This window comes from Lytechinus pictus, chromosome 16, assembly GCF_037042905.1.
Source record: "Lytechinus pictus isolate F3 Inbred chromosome 16, Lp3.0, whole genome shotgun sequence".
NCBI lineage: Eukaryota > Metazoa > Echinodermata > Echinoidea > Temnopleuroida > Toxopneustidae > Lytechinus > Lytechinus pictus.
Genome location: NC_087260.1, coordinates 5,810,148 through 5,829,513, shown reverse-complemented (window position 1 = coordinate 5,829,513; position 19,366 = coordinate 5,810,148). Strand labels below are relative to the sequence as shown.

Genomic DNA, 19,366 nt, shown 5'->3' with positions numbered 1-19,366 from the left:
AATACTATGCACAGCTAAAAAGACATTAACGGAGCTGGATGTTGAGTACCTCTCTTTTAAGCTAGATCTATGTAAAACTACATACAACTCTATTTTTTAAAATCAAAGCATGAAAAGCTGAAGTTTGGGACCTAGTTTTTCTTGATACATAAAATCCAAGTGTGCATGTATTCTCCTAAAGTTTCATTTGCACATTTCAACTCCGACTGATAAAATGTATTAAAAGATTTTCAAGACAAAGAAAAACGCAACCCAAGTAACCCATGAAATAATATTCCTTTGCCTGTTATGCACATGGTGGAATCCATACCACTATGCAAAACTAAAGACACGGGAGACTTCATTCGGTTTGTCATTTACTTTTAATTGTATCCGATGCAATAAATGACATTATATTAAACTGGGAATTAAAAAAAACAGCAATAACTTATATCGTTACCCATGAATCATTGCCTGACCAAATGAAAGATAACAAAAGCAATTAGAATTCCTGGCACTTTTATATAGCCTACCACACAAGAATATGTGTTTACATACATGTATTAAATAAACATTGTATAAATGTATGTTTTGGGAGCGTTGGTAAAGATATGAAAGTACTGAAAAAAAAATTAGATAGCAAGTATCACACATCGAACAGTGACTTTTAATCATATCAAAATGGGGTATGTGGAAGTTATTTTTTTCTAACTATAGCAACAATTTTGTAAATGATTCATAAATATATTCATATAATACATGTAGTTGGATATGACTGAAGCTACAAAGAATTATCATACAAGTTCCCTCACTCTATCCATATACGAATTAAAAGCTCATCTTTACTCAAACTAGAAAACACACTATAAGACAAGACACTGTTATGAAATGCATTCTACATTGGTTTGAGTTAAAATTCATCCAAACTTTGCCTTTAAAATCACAAAATGTAATGAAAGTCTGTGAGGATAACGTTTATACAGAATATATCACATGAATATTGTTAGCACCAGATTTGTCGCCGTCTACAAAAAAAATACACACTTCATTTGCAGCACCTGTGTGAAAACTTTGCATAGTTCAACATATTAATACATGTAATTTGACAAGCTGTTGGCACAAAACGTGATTTCTAAAGATAAATGAATTTATACCCATGATTCCATAGTTGTTACAATTCAATCGTCCAGTTTATAATAGTTAATATGGCAAAATCATTTGGACATTTCCTTATTCCTTTGCTCTTCCAGTCCACCTTATAATGACATAATAAAGGATGCCATAAGAATGATCTCCCTATTACAAGTTAAATCTGTACCTACGGTTTGTACATAAGGGTCTATCAATAAATACACTATCGGCACTCCCTTCATTCTATCTAGCACACAAATGTTTATCTTTCATTAGTGTCAGTATTTGCATAACAGAAGGGTTTTTCAAAAATAAAAAACAACAAAGATATATGTCAAGAACAAATTCTCCTAAATCTATCACAGTTGTTGGCAAGCTAAAAAGCACACACTATAAGTTTACAAACCCAAGAGAGTTCATGAGAAATTACAAATGATGCTTTAAAAAATGCTTTAATATAGTGAATCTTATCTACAAGCTGAAATTCTGTTGAAGAGTGAAATGTGAGAGACTAGAATTATTTACATACCAATATGTAAATTTTGTTGCATTATCTCAAAAGTATGATATTGAAATTATTCCATACTTATGATATGCAATGTTGACAATCAATTGTTTGATAAATTGTATAACAAGTTCATGTTATTGATTAAAACCTGAATAAAACCCTAAAATTTCCATTTTCAAAACATGGCAGTATCTTCTCCAAATCGATTCTTAATACTAGTAAAATCTTTATGTTACAATAATCTAAATTGTAAATATTCATAGAACGATACAGCATTAACTAAAGATTCCATCAGTGTTTCCCATTGTTACTGTCACATAATAAATGTATAGCACACGTAGCATACAATTCTGACCTTTACAAGCATTGGTTATGTTCACTTTAAAAGCTTAAACAAAAAGTACCATCTTAGGTTATAAATAAGGCACAATTTACATCATTAACATGTCCCTGATGGTATGAAGTGAGGTTCATAAAGACTTTAAATGATCATAATTATGGCAGGTCATACATGTCTCTGGTTGTATTGTTTCTCTTATCAATCTCTCCATTTACTGACAGGCTTCTCATGGTTATACATTCACAGGCCAAACTGTCATTCAGAACTGTTCGCAATTGTAGAGAAAAACCTACGTTTTACAGATTTATGAAAACTCTTTCATCCCTTGAATGATTGGTATGAAAAACGAGAAAGGATAAGTATAGAATGCCACAGTTATGATAATCTTCAATCAATCTTAGGCTGTGTGACACACCTTCCACATTGCGGATTCAATGTGGCCTTTCTTTTTGGACGGGTGAGCTTTCACAAGATCAGAGGTTCCAGCTGTCTTTTTTGGAGATTCTATGGTGCTTCATGATGTCACACAGTGCGTAACTAAACCATGCAGACGTTGTCATTTATCAACCTTTCTTATTTTACACATCATCAAACTCAGTGGTGCCAGACAGTTCTAACCAGACAAAAGCTTTGGAAGGTCCATCTTTTGTGTGTCAATCATGGTTCAAACTTCCACAGCTTTGTCTGATGAGAATGTTCTAGCATCACTGACAAAGCTTCCATCATATCTCTACACCCCAACGAGGTATCTGAGGAACGGTCCCCACCTTTTGTGACTGCATGATGCTCCCTTCAAAACCAAAATCTTCTGTCTTTACCTTGTCGTCGTACCTCAAGAATTTCAGACCTAACTGAATTTCTGACAAAACACATCCACAGCTCTGGTCCTAACCGCCTTCATTTGAGTACACAAAGTTCAAAGTCATTGATGTATACTTGTTTTAATTGAATAGTCTTTCCCTGATGATCAAATTGGTCAAATTTTGATGATTTGTCTCTAGATTGACAGACCTTAACCTTTTTTTTTTACTTGTTTGCAACAAAGTGTCTTCCCCAGATATTAGCCCTCAGTCGAAACTTAAATAATACGCTTTTGAATTAAAAAAAACACCAAACCATCACATGTTCTAATTCCCTGATGTTAGTCCTTGGTATAATCTTCAATAAATGTTTGTGAGTCTGTATGCCAGGAGTTGTTCTTTATTATTTGACTGGAGTATCGAAGTAAGAGGCCAATTTAGTTGATCTTGAGGCACACTCTGCAGCGGCCGACGACAGACTGGAGCTGGCCCGATTTGATGGTACGTTTCGTGGGAATGGCAAACTGGTCTTCCTCGTCGATCACTGTTAACCAGAAGCTGTATTTGTTTGAGAAGAAGTGACAGTTACCTCTGCCATTGCACTCGATGAAAGGCGTGGCGCGGAAGTTTTCCAGGCAGGAGCCGACCGATTCAAGGCCTTGGCCACCTCCTTCAGAAGCTGCTGTGTACTGTTGAAAGAGAAGAGAAAAAAGATCAAGTGTTACATGGCATAATATTTCCTAAACATATGAATTGGAAGATTTATGAAGCAAATAATTCTTCAAGCAGCTGTTTGACATAGAATGAATTCTGGGATATATATGCTGTCCATAAAAATGCTGACAATGTAGTATGTGCATCACCTTTGAAAGCAGATACAGTGTACCAAGATCCAATGGGTCCGGAATGTTCCAGCCAAACAAAGTTTTAGAAGCCCCTCTCCAAAAAAGAATGTCTACTGAGAACATTTGGGGGTCATTGCCGAGAGTCCCAAAGCTGGTGGGTGATACTGCTTCAGGTATCCAAATAATGGACAACCCATTGGCAACTCAACTTACCATAGAGAAACTGTACCCAGTCCAGAGACTCCTCCAGCCTCCAGGACATTGCGGTATCTCCTGCGACTGACTGTGAACCGCGATGGATTGAGTAGGAGCCTCGCACACTGTGCACCGACTGATGTAAGGGTCGATGGCCTGGTTCATTACAGGCATCATGGGAAGGGGCTCGTTGGTCGTGAGCCAGAAGGAGCGGTCGTTGCGGTTGGCGTAGTTGCAGACGTTGTTGAAGTTGCAGAAGAGGAAGGGCATGGTGCTGAAGCGTTGCAAGCAAGAACCAGCATCACCTGAAAATGAATGGAAGAAGAATGCATCACCTTATTCATGTGGAAATCATTGGGTGATTTAAAGTATGGTGCTGAGGTCTGTGAAAGTGTTACTGTTGGTGTCAATATTGGTGTCAGTCTTTTTGTTGATATCTGTGGCAGTGTTGCTGTAGAGAATATTTTGGGGTGTTGCTGTTGGTGTCAGTTTTGGAGTCAGTGTTGAGTGTCAGTTTTGATACCATACTTGTTCTACAATACTTTGCATTAAAACATGTAAGTGAAACTTAAATCGGTAAAAAATAACATTCAAATGTTATCCAATAAATAGATTTGTGCATAAAACACCCCCCACAATTATCACATGATTAAGAGCCCTGAGATTGTAACTTTAATATCCTCTCTTCCACTCATCATTTTAGACAGGTTAGCTCTTTATTTCTGATATCCAAGCATTGGAGAATTTAGTGCTTGAATTCTCTCTGGATAATCAAATCATTCAACCTCTGGATTGGGGCTCAGTAGCCCTGTATAGATCTCTTCAAGCCCGTTAGACCTACCTAGATCTTGATGGTGAGAGTGTCCATTACCCATGGAGAACAGGATACTGAAACCTCTCCAGAGCTCCACGGTGCCTGCGGGACAGTTGGGTACATTCCTGGATTGACTGTGACGGGTGATGAAGTGGCCTCGGTGGGGCACGATACCAATGTTTCCTTCCATTCCCTTGGGACCAGGTGTTCCAGGACGTCCTGTAAAGAAGATAAAAGGAATAGATGGACTAGAATCAGTTGAAGATTCTGAACAGAACTCATCATAGCAGAAATGAAGACACCTAGAACAAGTGGCCCAGGTGATAAATAACTTTAGTAGGCCGTCATACGAAATGATCGTATGAAATACAAATTCCATATTCATACAGCTTAACAATTATTACTGAGTTTAACCCGCATCACCTCTTTGCAACGCATAGCAAATGTTGCTCTCGATCATGAATTGAGAAGGAAAAACAAAAGAACATTAAATCAGCAATTAGATCCAGATTCTTTCAAGATCGGACCGGTCTTCTGCCCAATTCCAAGATGGCTATCAGGGGTAGATATGAACATATTATAAACCAGTCGGATGTGCAATAGTAAAGCAATATTGACTGGCCTCGGGGCGATACGACATATATCGCCCAAATTAGATTTATATCGCCCGAGTCGTAGACGAGGGTGATATCAATTTAGTGAGGGTGATATATGTCCTTTCGCCCCCAGGCCAGTCAATATTGCTATTATTAAGGAAATCAGACATCTAGAGCAAAAATTGTTAAAATTAGATATTTTGAATTTTTAAAATGAGAATCTCGTTTCTCATGTTGAGCAGACTAGACCTCTGAACTTTACCATTGTGACGTAATTGAAATGACGCGTTCCTGGCCTAGGGACGCAGTATCCAGCGTTGTCTCAACTTGACTACCATTATGACGTACATGTATAGCACTACTCGGTTCAAGGACGCGTACAAAAACGCGTAGAATACCCGGATGTTAGCGCTCTTTTTATTGCCCGCTACATTTCCACGCATTTTCTCATTGACTTTCCTGAGCGGGCAATAAATTGGGCCCGTGGATAAACAATTGGAATGTTATTGACCGGCCATTTAATCCCAGTTTTAAGCAGGCAACAATGTTTCAAAGTTGCCCTGCTCAGATGTCTGATACGGTTAATAATAAATATTATTAACCATATCAGACATCTGAGCAGGGCAATTTTTATTCATTATTGCTTGCTTATGACTGTGATCAAATGGTCGGTCAATAAGTTTCCAATTGTTTATCCACGGACCCAATTTATTGCCCGCTCAGGAAAGTCAATGAAAAAATGTGTGGAAATGTAGCGGGCAATAAGGCAGAGCTAACATCCGGGTATTCTACGCGCTTTTGTATGCGTCCTTCAACCGCGCAGTGCTATACGTCACAATGTTGTTAATCAAGTTGAGACAACGCTGGATACTGTGTCCCCAGGCCAGGGACGCGTCATTTCAATTAGGTCACAATGGTAAAGTTAAGAGGCCCAGTCTGCTCAACATGACAAAATAGATTCCCATTCTTAAACACTAAAATATCGAAATTTTAACGATTTTTGCTCTAGATGTCTGATTTGGTTAATAATAGCAATATTAACTGGCCTGGGGGCAAAAGGACATATATCGCCCTCACTAAATTGATATCATATGTCGTATCGCCCCGAGGCCAGTCAATATTGCTCTATTATTTCCTTTCAACCATGCTCAAAAGTTGTAAATTTGACAAAAAAGCCAAACAAGTGCAGAAATGAATGCAATTACTGCTGACAAACAAGGCAATTCCATTAAAAATAACGTCTGACTGCCTGAATGCAGGACTTTTCCTGATATTTTTTTCTTTCTGCAACGAGTCCCTGCACTCTCAAACATTCGACTCTTTGAGATACAATAGCAGCAATGCATCATCTAATACAATCCTAATGATCACAACGGTGGAAATATTTCAAGAAATACTCTACCTCCATAACCGTTCTCTCCTGGGTTTCCTGGGAAACCGGGTGCTCCAGGCTGTCCGTTGCGCCCTGGTAGACCAGACGGGCCAAAATCTCCAAACGGACCAGGCCTTCCTTTAGGTCCTACATACAGAAAAAAATATATATACAGGCAAACGATTGAATCATTTGAATGGTTGGAGTAACATATTAAGGAATAGATTTATATAGAGGCCTACGGTATATTTAAAAATAGATCTATATGAGCAAACCTATGGTGTGCATGTGCCCATACCTTGGTCATATTGAATCTTATCAAGTCAAAATTTGTGGGTGGATTGTTTATAATCATGGGCTACTCAAATATGTCAAGTCAACAAACGACTAAACTACCCCCCCCCCCCCACCCCACTCTAAAGGAAAAGGTGATGTCACACTTCAGTATTCTTTGCTTTATTTTCAGATTGTTTGAAAGTTTCACTGAGATTGCGCATTGCGCTCATCTAACGCTCAAATGTACCCGGATTTCGAACCTTGTTTTCTTATAGAGCCCTCACTGAATTTCTTCTGCATTCAATCAAGTATTTGTGACGTTTTATTTTTGGTTTATCAATTTGACGAGTTGCACATCCTTTTAAAGCTTCGGATATGCCTTTTCAAGCTTAGAGAAAATCTCAAAATTTGTTTGGGGTGACTTATTGTTGATTTTGGGGTGGATGGTCCAATGTGGTGTATTTACCAAGAGGTCCTTCTGGCCCATCGATGCCGGGTAGACCCATCCTTCCGGGGAAGCCTTCGAAGCCTGGATCACCTGGGTCACCTTTCACGCCCTTGACAGCTATACCAGGATCTCCTCTGTCTCCCTTACCTCCGTTGAATCCTGGCTGACCTGAAATTTAGAAAATTGAAAGATGGTAATGATAAACTGTTAATGAAATAGTAATGCAGCAAAGGCGATGATGATGACTACTACATCCTCATCTTCTTCTTCTCTATAAGTACAGGCAACCATCTGGCGTATTGTCGTACTGTCATACTCATCATCATCATCCTTATCATCACTATCATCACCACCACCATCATCATCATCACGATTTTTCATTATCATCCTGCTCATCATCATCATCAGAGCTGCCAAGTTGTATTTTGCATTTTCAGTATTCTTATCCCCCAAAATCAGTATTTTGACCCCAAAAAAAGCAGTATTTTTACCGTGTGAGATAAATATCTCATCGTATTCTTCGTCTGCATCATTGTCATCATCATGAGCATAATCTTCATCAACATTTTCCTTGTCATAATCAATATCACCATTGTCATCATCATCATTAACATCAACATCAACAACATCATCACCATCATCACCATCATCATCAGCATCATCCTCTCATAATCTTCATCATTGCAGTCATGGTCATCATCATCATCATCACCATCATCATCATCATTACCATCATCATCATCATCATCACCATCATCGTCGTCATCATCATCAATATCACCATTTTCATTACCATCACCTAGCTCATCATCACCATCATATTCTTCTTCGTCTTTATCATTGTCATCATCATGAGCATAATCTTCATCAACATTTTCCTTGTCATAATCAATATCACCATTGTCATCATTAACATCAACATCAACAACATCATCATCATAATCACCATCATCACCATCATCAACAGCATCATCCTCTCATAATCTTCATCATTGCAGTCATGGTTATCACCATCATCATCAGCATTACCATCATCATCATCATCACCATCATCGTCGTCATCATCATCAATATCACCATTTTCATTACCATCACCTAGCTCATCATCACCATCATATTCTTCTTCGTCTGCATCATTGTCATCATCATGAGCATGATCTTTATCAACATCATCATCATTTCCGTAATTATCCTCATCGTCATCATTATCACCATCACCGTCACCATCAACATCAACATCATCATCATCTCTCTTCTTTGGAACATACTACACCTTACAATTTCAGTAAGCCTTGGGTACCTAGCACTAACCTGGAGGTCCTGGGGCTCCTTTGAGTCCAAAGTTTCCTGGTCTTCCCTTTTCTCCTTGAGACCCAATAGAACCAGCATCTCCAAACGGTCCAGCAAATCCTTTGTAACCTGTCAAGAAACGATCCCACCAAAAGGTTTAGTCATCAAGTCCACTCGACCGAGTTTCAAGTTACGGCAAGCATTGTTTAAAACCCATTGAGCACTCATTTCGCCCCAGATACTTCATTATCTCTGGCTGTGTTTTATGGAAACTGTTTTTTGCACTTGTCTAAAAATGCCTTTCAGTAAAAAAAATTTGGATGACGAAGGCAATCCTAACGGAAACGTCATTATTGTACAATGCCTACTTTGCTTGTTGTGCGCGAGCAAATGGGAGGCAGAATGTTCAACATTCGTACTATTGCACACGTTGCACAAGTACAGATGTGATTAAACCAATTGGTTCACTATACCTGTATAAACTTTTGCTTTTCTTTTACCTTGTTATTTTTTAATAACTATATAGCCTTATATCTTATCTCCTTCTGCCATTGGGGCCTATAACTCACAAGCTCTGCTTTCAACTTAGGCCCCTCCATTTTTCACTGATTTAAATTCTTATTGCGTATAATTTCTGTCTCAAGAACCATTTATTTCAACTCAAGATAATTATGTTATACTCATGTCAAGCATGTAAATGTCTGTATATGAAGTATGGAAATAAACTAAACTAAACTAAACTAAAACTAAACATGGTCATTCAGTATGAAGTCTGTTTTTTTTAAACACATTGTACTGTCCAGAGTGTAATATCTACTACCCTTTATATGACCTATTGATTTTGCTGGAAAGCTGAAACTTAGAATAATTTATGCATATGAACCCTGGTTTTTATAAGTTTACATAGGTACTGCTTAGAACAGATTATTTGTTGCAATCTTATTTTCTGCCCTCTTTTTTTAAACCTTGTAAATGTGATAACTGTAAATATTGTAATTTGATCTGATTCTTAATCAAAACATGAATACAAAAACAAAGCATTTAAGCATGGCTCTTTGTCTCACTTTACCTATTGTGAAACCACCCCTCTGTGATGTTGAGACTAACCTCTTAAACCCGGTATTCCTGGAACTCCTTGCATTCCTTGAGGACCGGGTACAGGATCTCTTGGTCGGGGACCCATTGGACCGGTCTCACCAGGTTCTCCCTTCAATCCTGCAAAACCTACAGGACCTGGACCCCCAGGCCTACCAGGTATTCCTGAGGAGAGTGGAAGAGAAAGATAGAGGGAAAGAGAGAGAGAGACAAGAAGAAACATAGAAAGACAAGATACACATGTACACGGACGAGAGGGGTAAAAATAGAGAGAGAGAGAGATGCACAAAGAGAGAAAAGTACAAGAGAAGATATTTATTCATTCATTATTCATTCATTCATTCTCATTAATTCATTCATTCATCCATCCATTCATTCATTCATTTATTATTTTTTATTTATTCTGTTTTTCTTTTTTTTTGAGGGAGTCTTTTTCAGTATGGTATAACTGAGATATTGGGTAGTTCTCTGAGCAGGGCATAGTTAATGGGGTAGTTCTTTGAGATATGGGACAATTCTGGAATAGTGAAGAATAGATCTTGGAGATATGGAACAGTTCTGTAAGTCGGGAGTAGTTCTGCAAAATGATGGATAAATCTTTGAGGTGTGGGATAGCTCTGTGACTATGTCATAGTTCTTTGAAAAAGGGGGTGGTTCTTTTTGATATGGTATATTTCTTCAAGACAAGGGATAGTTTTGTAATTGAGAAATACATCTTTCAGGCATCGGTAGAATTGTTCTGTGAGAGGGGTTTAGTTCTTGGCAGTCTGGGATGGTTACATGAATAGGGGATAGCTCTTTGCTATGTGGAAAAGTTTTGTGAGTGGGGCACAATAATAATTTTCTAATAAAAGCGATAGGTCTGTATATGAGGGGTTGATCTTTATATTGGGCAAATATGTGGAGGATAGTTCTTAGCTGTGTGGGATAGTTCTCGCAGTGCGGGATAGTTCTTGGCTGTATGGCATAGTTCAATGCAATTCAATTCAATTTATTTATTTCAGATGTTACAATATAGAATGTACATAGTTAAAAATAATACGTCTCGTAGGACGGGCGTATGAAACCAGGTAGCACCTCAAAAAGCTTACGCTTGTCGAGCAAGGTGCTCCCATACAAAGAACAGAAAGAACAACCAAAATATCACCATGAAATAAATAAAGATAATTACATTGAACATATAAACACATGAGACATTTATAACCATGATGGAAATAAAGTATAGTCAATGAAATGAAATGCATACATTTGATACTGAGACATATATAATGTATTGAGTAAACAAATGCACATGTCTGGTTGAAATTCAAATCAAAGAAGAAAAAAATATCTATTTTACAAAACGGAAGTAGCTACGGCAAGTGGGGCATAAGGAGAGATTTCTTGAAGCTTCTTTTCAATCTGGAAAATTTCAAAAGTTTACTTGAGTAATTGATTGATTTCCAAACGTTTATACCATTGTTGATAATTGATTGATTTGGTGAAGAGGTAAATTTGAATAATTTAGGTCAGTTTTCATTGTTTTGCCTTGTGTTTTTTTTAATGGATAAGATTTTGTTGTTTGAAAAATTCATCAAAATTTCCGGTATAAGACCTGCAGATAACTTATGCATGACTAAAGCAGGGTTAAAACAAATCACTTTCCCAATAGGATCTTATTATGACGCATAAATACAGGTTTTGTATGTTCTAGATAATGCGAGGCAGATCGCAGTCTAATGGCCCCTTTTTGTAGTTTTCTATAATAAAATAGCTCTTGGCGGTGTGGGATAGTTCTTTGAAACATGGGATTGTTCCCTCAGTACAGAATAGCTCTTTGAGGTATGTATGGGATAGTTTTAACATGGTCCTGCATGATCTAGTTCTTATCTTGCCTTGAAGAAAGGAGCAAAGAACTTACCTATATCTCCTGGCCCTCCTGGTATTCCTGAGGTTCCTGGTGTTCCAGTACCTCCCTCTGGAGCGGGCAATCCTTGGTTTCCTTTCAGACCAGGATATCCCTTCAAGCCACGAGAACCTGGTTCATACAATCAAAATCAAATTAAATAAATCAAATCATATCAAAATCAAAACAAAAGTAAAAATAGAAATAAAAAAATTAAAAAAAATAAGAACAAAAATAAAAAAATTAAATAATAATTATATCAAATTAATTCAAATGAAATCAAATCAAATAAAAGCATAGAAAATCAAATCAAATTAAATCAACTCAAACCAAATGAATTAAAATTCAATAACTTTGTTATTTGATATCCGATTTTGATGAAATTTTCGGTATTTTCAATTCAGATATAAACATTTTCAGCCCAGAGCATCACTTTAATCGCTGCACAGGAATACGCATCCTAAGGACGGTTTCACGAAGCAAAGTGTCAATGGTTTTTCACAGATGTTGTGCTACTGAAATCCTTGCACCTGATTGGCCGAGAGTACATTGGTTGGTGAAAATCATTTACAGAACAAACTCTTCATGAAATACTGCTATCAGAGCTGCCAAGTTGTATTTTGCATTTTCAGTATTCTTATCCCCCCAAATCAGTATTTTGACAAAAAAATCAGTATTTTTACCATGTGAGATAAACATTTTGTATTTTTCCCCAAAAAAGTGTATTTCATAATCAAATGCTTGGCGCACTCGCCCATCACGGCGCTCAAGCTGCATGCAAGCTAAAATGTGCACTGCTCTTGCAGATGAAAAAAAAAAACATTGAAACTTGTGTATATCTCACCCTGGTTTTTACAAAATGATTGAAAAAAAAAAACAAGTTACCTGAAATTACATTGATCTAATAACCATATTTGTGTACTTTTTATAAAATAGAGACATATAGAGATGATTTTTCTCAATAAATTTCGATTTTGTAAAAAAAAAAAAAAAAAACGTACTAAATACTAAATACTATGCTTACCAGGAGTTCCTTTCTCTCCTGCGTTTCCTGGGGAACCAGGGAATCCCGGGAAGCCGTTCCGTCCTCCGTTACCCTTCTGACCTGTGATACCATTGTAACCTGGGAAACCTTTCAACCCTGCTTCGCCTGGAAAAAAAAACAACAACAAGGCAGAAAAGTAAAAAGACACAATTCCATGGCATTTCTACTTCCCCATAAATATTCAGGTGTTAATATGAATATAACATGAGCAATTGATTGGAATATAAATGCCAACGGTCAAAGATTCAAGCCTTTTCCTTTGCCATATCTGAATAATACTTTAATTACAATAACTCCTTGGCTACTGAATTTTGAGATTCCCATTGCCTTTGCACAGGGATCCTCCGGTTCCAGTCGGTATGAGTTGACTTCTAATACATTAAAGGGGAATGATCGAAACCTTTGGAACAAGTGCACTTGTGTGGAAAGAGAAAAATCAAAGAATAAGTTCAAAGAAAGTTTGAGAAAAATCGGACAAACAATGAGAAAGATATGAGCATTTGAATATTGCCATCACTAATGCTATGGAGATCCTCCCACTGGCAATGCGACAAAGATGTGTGATGTCACATGTGAACAACTTTCCCTGTAAGGGACTATAGAATACCCCTAAAATGTCCTTTTTGCTCTTTCTAATGGTGATACAAACTCTTTATCCATAATGTATTCTTTAAAAATCCGTATTTACATGCCCTCTTATAGAAAGAATCCATGATCTACTGATATATGTGATAAAAGAGGCAGTTTAAGTGAAATATATAGAAAAGTATTGGGAAAGTTGTTCACACGTGACATCACACATCTTTGTCGCATTGCCAACTGGAGGAACTACATTATGATAATGATCTAAACTTCAAATGCTCATAACTTTCTTATTATTTATTCAATTTTTCTCAAATTTTTGTCGATATGTTTCTTTGATTTTTCTGTTTTAAGACAGGCTATCTTGTTTCAAAGGTTTCATTTTCCTTTAAGATAATCTACAGTATCATATTATCTAATCACAAGGATTCAACGTTGGATTTATCCCTCATTTTTTTTTTTTTTTAAAGTGCACACCAAGCTACCAATAATGCCTATAGCATTTCCATTTATTTGAAAGCAGGATAAAAGAGCATTGCACATTAAATGCCTTGCTCACAGGCATAGGTGCCGCGGCCGGGGATCGAGCCCCAGACTTTTTTTGTATAGCCACGCGCCTTAGACCACTCGGCCACGGCACCTCATACAGTTAATGATTTATTGAGAGAATACCGGTACATAATTACCTATATGACCTTTGCACTGTGACCCTCAAACACTCAAAATTTCTGAGATAATTTTCACTTCCAGATACATGCATGCACCAAGTTTGAAGTGGTTCCACAAACACTTCTAAAGATATTACAATGAGCCATTTTGAGGTATATAATAACATGTGACCTTTGACCTAGAAACATAAAAAACGTATCAGATTATAACTCATGTATGCATACGCTAGCCATGTTTGAAAATGATATTATATACTAATCATTGAAATAGTTAGTTTCTGTGAGCCATTTATTGGTATAAAATTACCTCTGTGGCCCACGAAACTTCACACTGTTACTGTATATACCCCACAACCAATCAAAAAATAATAATTGAATTTCTAAATAACAGAAACAAACAGAATGACCTCTGTGACCATGACCACTGACCTTATGGCCCTAAAATCTGTATTATACACAGCCTACCTTGTTCGCCCTTGAGGCCTGGTCCTCCTTTTGGTCCATCTGCTCCTGGCACTCCTCGGAATCCAACTAGCCCTAAGAATGAAACAGAATATTCAAATAGAAAGACAATAGAGTTAGTCATGAAAACAGTGCAGATCGGAGGAAAGATGAAAGGAAAAGCTTATTTAAATCTCTATTCCAACACCTTGATTTCTTTTTTATCGACAGTCAACAGTAGGAGATACTGATACAGATCACACATTCCACGTGTTCATAATATGTCACCTTTTTCAGAAAGGAAATCTATTATTGAATGACCAAGAGTGAACTGAAATGATTTGGTGTGAATAGAAATTAATTGAAAGGGATTGGAGTGAATTGAAATAAATTGAAGTGAATGGGGAATGAATTGAAATGGATTGAAATGTAATGAATTTGAAATAAAATGATATGAAATGAATTGAAATGCATGTACATTGCAATGAATTTCATTGAAATGAATAGAAACAAATAAAAACAAATTGGAAAAGAATTTCACTGACATAAAATAAATGAATTGAAAGGCAATGAAATGAATTGGAATGCAATGAAATGAAATGAAATGAAATAAATTGAAATGAATTAAAATGCATTGGAATGAATTGAAATGCAATGAAACAAAATAAAATAAATTGAAATACATTGAAAGGAATTGGAATAGATTGAAATGAATTTTACCTGGTAATCCCGGTTCTCCTTCTGGGCCCGGAGTGCCATCTGCACCAGACAATCCTCTCCGACCGGGAAATCCTTTTTCTCCTGACGGGCCAGGCTCTCCAATTTGCCCTGTAACATGATGAATAAAGGACATATGCTTATAAAAATCTAATTTTCATAAGAAATTCTATATCACTGACCAACATACAAATAAAGGATTTAATTTAAGAGAAAATCATTACCCAAAATGATAACATACTGTTTGTAAAGATGCATTTCTTAAATCTGTTAATCTATTTTTCTAATTTGCACAGATACTTGCATGATCATGATTGTGAGAGTCGATTATCATTATTTTGATATTATTATTACTATTAATATAATAATCACCATTATTCTTACTATCACAATCATGGTTGTCATACAATTATCACTATCATAATCAACAACATTATCAGCATTATCACCATCATCATCATCATCTTATCATGGTGACACTACAAAATTAGGCAAGATTCAAATTTGGGATAGAATTAGAAATCAGCTTTACTCCTAATGTGCCTAAGTGTACAAATGGCACTTCATGAATCAGACAGAGATTAAACTTTCCTGGTATGCTTTGAGAATGTTTGTCGTATAGAATGTCTCCAATGTAAATATTTCAATGCCTCAATTAACAATTCAACTAATCGATGATTAATTACATGACGAGTGGGAGTTGTCCTTACTGCTTGTCACAATCTAGCCACTACATGTAAGTTGTTGAGTTACAACTGATGTAACATTGGCATGATGGCAACTATGATGCTTGACAGGACTCCGCAGCCAATCATAGTCAAGATCTCCTTGGTGGTTACAGAATTACAAAGTTACAGTAATTGTATATTCTTATATTTTCACTATTCTGTTTTTCTGCCTTTCCTCCTTTCACACAAACATTATCTACCATGGTTGGATGCTGAGTCCCTTCCAAAAGACCCGACAGTGCAATTGACTTACTGCAAGATCTGACTATAAAGACACGATTTTTCAACAGGTCACCTTGTATACTAAATATCAAAGTTCAAAGAAGTAAAGACATATTATTTGAAGTTGGGCATAATGCTTGAAAACTGAAATCAGAATTCTGTTTTGCTGCAAGCAAAGAACATGCACATGTACATCTAAGTCTAAATCAACTTCAAGTCACAGCCCATGATGTCATTACAGCCGATGGTGATCTACTTGGAATCGAATTTCATTATGGTAATTCAGAGAGGCTTGAAGTAGACTTGAATTTCGATTTAAGTATTCATACTGGTATTAAAAAATTTGATTTTTAATATTAAATAGGGAGGAATATTCATATAAAATGCTTTAACGATTTCTTTGAAAATCGGATCGTAAAGGATGTTGTGGTGTGCCCCAGGGTTAGGACAAATGACTTACCTATCAGTCCACTTGCTCCAGGCTCTCCTATGAATCCCTTTTCTCCGATAAGCACTTCTGGAGGTATAACTATTGCATCATCTCCCTTCTCTCCCTTCTGTCCAATAAGACCTGAGAAACCATTACGTCCTGGGTTTCCAGAGTAGCCCTTGATTCCGAGAGGTCCGGGTTGACCTGTTAAAAGAATATCATGAAGGATCAGAAACTTAACGCTCTGGGCTTCCTGGGTAGTCCTTGATTCCAGGTCTAGGTTGACCTGTTAAAAGAATATCATCAAGGATTAGAAACTGATCTTCCTGGATAGCAATTGACTCCAGGAGATCCAGGTTCACCTATTCCAAGAACATCATCAAGGATCAGGAACTAAACGTCCTTGGCTTCCTGAGTAGCCCTTGTATCCTAGAGTTCCAGGTTCACCTGTTAAAAGAATATCATCAAGGATCAGAAACTGTGCCAGTTGTTCAATGTGCAGTGGGCCCCCTTCACCTTAAGTTTGTAAAACTAACACAAATTAACAAAAGTCCATGCACATTGAATAGGGCCTACAATCCCGCCCCTGTCTGCATGGTTCATTAAAGCAGTTTAATCAAAATGGATTTGGGCCCATCTCACAAGATTTGAGATATATTCACATCAAAAATGAATTTGAGATTGATCTTGATTCAATCTCTGTTTGAGTTTTATTCAATTCTACCGCAACTCTTTGTCATATCAATTTGAATCAACCGCAAATCTTTGTAAAATAGGCTGCCAATTCAGTACCCAAGATAGTAGTGTGTATCTTTATCACTGACTTCATGAAATGGCCAACAACTCATTTTTTAAAGTTTCAATGACATCGCATTCAAACAAAGTTGAAACTATATATACCATGAATGTTGAGGTACTTCAAATAAGGTAACACCGCTAAAAAATCAGGAACAACTTTAAGCAAACGTTTTAGTACTTCGTAATAAGCCAGTTCACGGTTAGCTCATGATCAGCTTTTCTCAAATGACCTTTGTGATTTTTCATTAGGATAAGCACTATCATTTTCAAATGTAGATGTGGCGTAAGCTTTACCGGTAGAGTATTCAAATTCTAAGAACAAAAGGCATTGTATAGACCAGGTGACTAGAATAGTACATCAGGGATAAAGTTTGGAAATCTGTTTTTATTGTCTGCCTTTGCCACATTTGACTATTGTTTAGGCTACTGTCAAATACCAGTGATTATGAAGGCTCTATATATTACTCTTCAGCTTGGATGTGATAAATATTTTGAAAGGATCATCAAATCACAAATGCCTATGTCAGTGAATTTGAAAGCCACCTTCATGGTTGTCTCCAATGACCTTTTTCTGCTCGTGCGCAGTTTACAACCGTGAACAGGCTTATTAGGTCGCTGCTAAAGCGATGTTATGAAAAAGAAACCTCCCTGAGAAGACTCAGATGAACATACCTACTGGGCCATCTGCACCAGTTTCTCCTCCTCTGCCAGGAAGTCCAACAAGACCAGGGTTTCCCTGCAAAATAAGATATTAGAGATAAAGTTTGGAACAGAAGTAAATCCAGAGAAATCACCACTCTCGTGTCCATTTCATAAAGAAATAACAATTTTGGTAACTACCATGGAAACAGGTTTTCTGGGAATTCCCTTATAAATTTCTGACATATGTATATCATCCCCATCACAAACAGGAGTTTGCCATTGGAATGGTTGAATGCACCATAATAATGGTTAATTTTCAAATTATTTCCACGTTTTACTTGTCTGAGCAGCACCTACATGTAGAAATCATTGGTAATGCACAGCGCCACTCGGAGAACAAAATCAAAGTCGCAGAAAGAAAAACCTCTTTTTGGGGTTATCATTTAATTTTTTTTTTAAAGATATCAAAACCCAGAGCAGAAGAAGCCAGAGAACTATAAAACGGTTCCATTAGCACATTCCAATATCTTACAGGTAAGCCTGGTGTTCCAAGGTCTCCTCTAGGTCCTGGATCTCCGTCAGATCCAGGAGGTCCTAGGTATCCATTACCACCCATCTGGCCCCTCTCTCCAATTTCTCCTTGCAGACCTGGTCCTCCTGAAAAACCCTCAAGTCCAGGATTACCAGGTTCTCCCACTCGACCACTTGGACCTGGATATCGGAAAAAAGGAGTAAATTTGATGATCTTTGTAGGTTTGCATGGTGGAGTTTATAACGTGGAGAAGGTTTACGGTTCACCATGTGTAATATGAAGAAGGGAAGGAAATACAGGCAGAAAGATTGAAATGGAAAGACGAGATAGGATGAAAAGAGAAAATTAGAAGTATTCTTTTCTTGAAAGTGAGTGAGTGAAGTCCTAAAAAGGACTGTAAACCAGATGAGATGAGCTGAATATGGCTTGAGTAGCGAACCTGCTACTACTCAAACCATCGCTACACATGGTGAACCGTAAACCTTCTCCACGTTAAGAGTAAATTAACAACAAAAATGAAGTACCATACACACGCTAGTATTCAACATGACAGAATTCAATCCATTTGGAAAACTTCCCGAGAATTTAGAAATAGGGCATTAATCTTTATTTCACACCTTTCTTATTTCCAGGGTAGTCTCTATATTCTTTTATCAATCTGTTGACTGTATGCAGAGGATCAAATTATGCGGCAGTGGCCTTTTGCACTAGATTGGAATAGTATTCATCCTAGTGATGATAGATAGCGAATCTCATATTGTGTAGATTATTCAATTAGAATAGATCTACGTCAGTCTCTGGCTTTGTCCAATTCCACATTTCAACCCATCCAAAATGGTCTAGTCCATAGTCGGATGGGGCAAGGGAAAATTGTGAGATAGCGCCATCTTTCATCACTGGGTTGAATACTAGTGCAAAAAGCCATCGCTGCAAAATTTGATCGCCTGCGCATACAGTCGACAGATTGATAAAGATAATTCTGACAAC

General features: G+C 37.1%; 1 protein-coding gene across 1 annotated transcript in view; it reads right to left on the bottom strand.

Annotated features, from left to right (window-relative positions):
- Positions 1–343: 343 nt before the first annotated feature.
- Positions 344–19,366, bottom strand: part of LOC129278955 (collagen alpha-2(IV) chain-like) — a 54,816-nt gene continuing 35,793 nt past the window's right edge. The window contains exons 23-36 of the mRNA XM_064110839.1: positions 18,380–18,558; positions 17,878–17,941; positions 16,438–16,611; positions 15,031–15,138; positions 14,335–14,406; positions 12,599–12,724; positions 11,590–11,706; positions 9,702–9,854; positions 8,616–8,723; positions 7,323–7,472; positions 6,611–6,727; positions 4,640–4,831; positions 3,817–4,103; positions 344–3,447 (exon numbers count right to left, since the gene is read on the bottom strand). Of these exons, the coding sequence (XP_063966909.1) occupies positions 3,196–3,447; positions 3,817–4,103; positions 4,640–4,831; positions 6,611–6,727; positions 7,323–7,472; positions 8,616–8,723; positions 9,702–9,854; positions 11,590–11,706; positions 12,599–12,724; positions 14,335–14,406; positions 15,031–15,138; positions 16,438–16,611; positions 17,878–17,941; positions 18,380–18,558 (2,099 nt within the window). The 3' untranslated portion in view covers positions 344–3,195. The remainder of the gene's footprint in view (positions 3,448–3,816; positions 4,104–4,639; positions 4,832–6,610; positions 6,728–7,322; positions 7,473–8,615; positions 8,724–9,701; positions 9,855–11,589; positions 11,707–12,598; positions 12,725–14,334; positions 14,407–15,030; positions 15,139–16,437; positions 16,612–17,877; positions 17,942–18,379; positions 18,559–19,366) is intronic.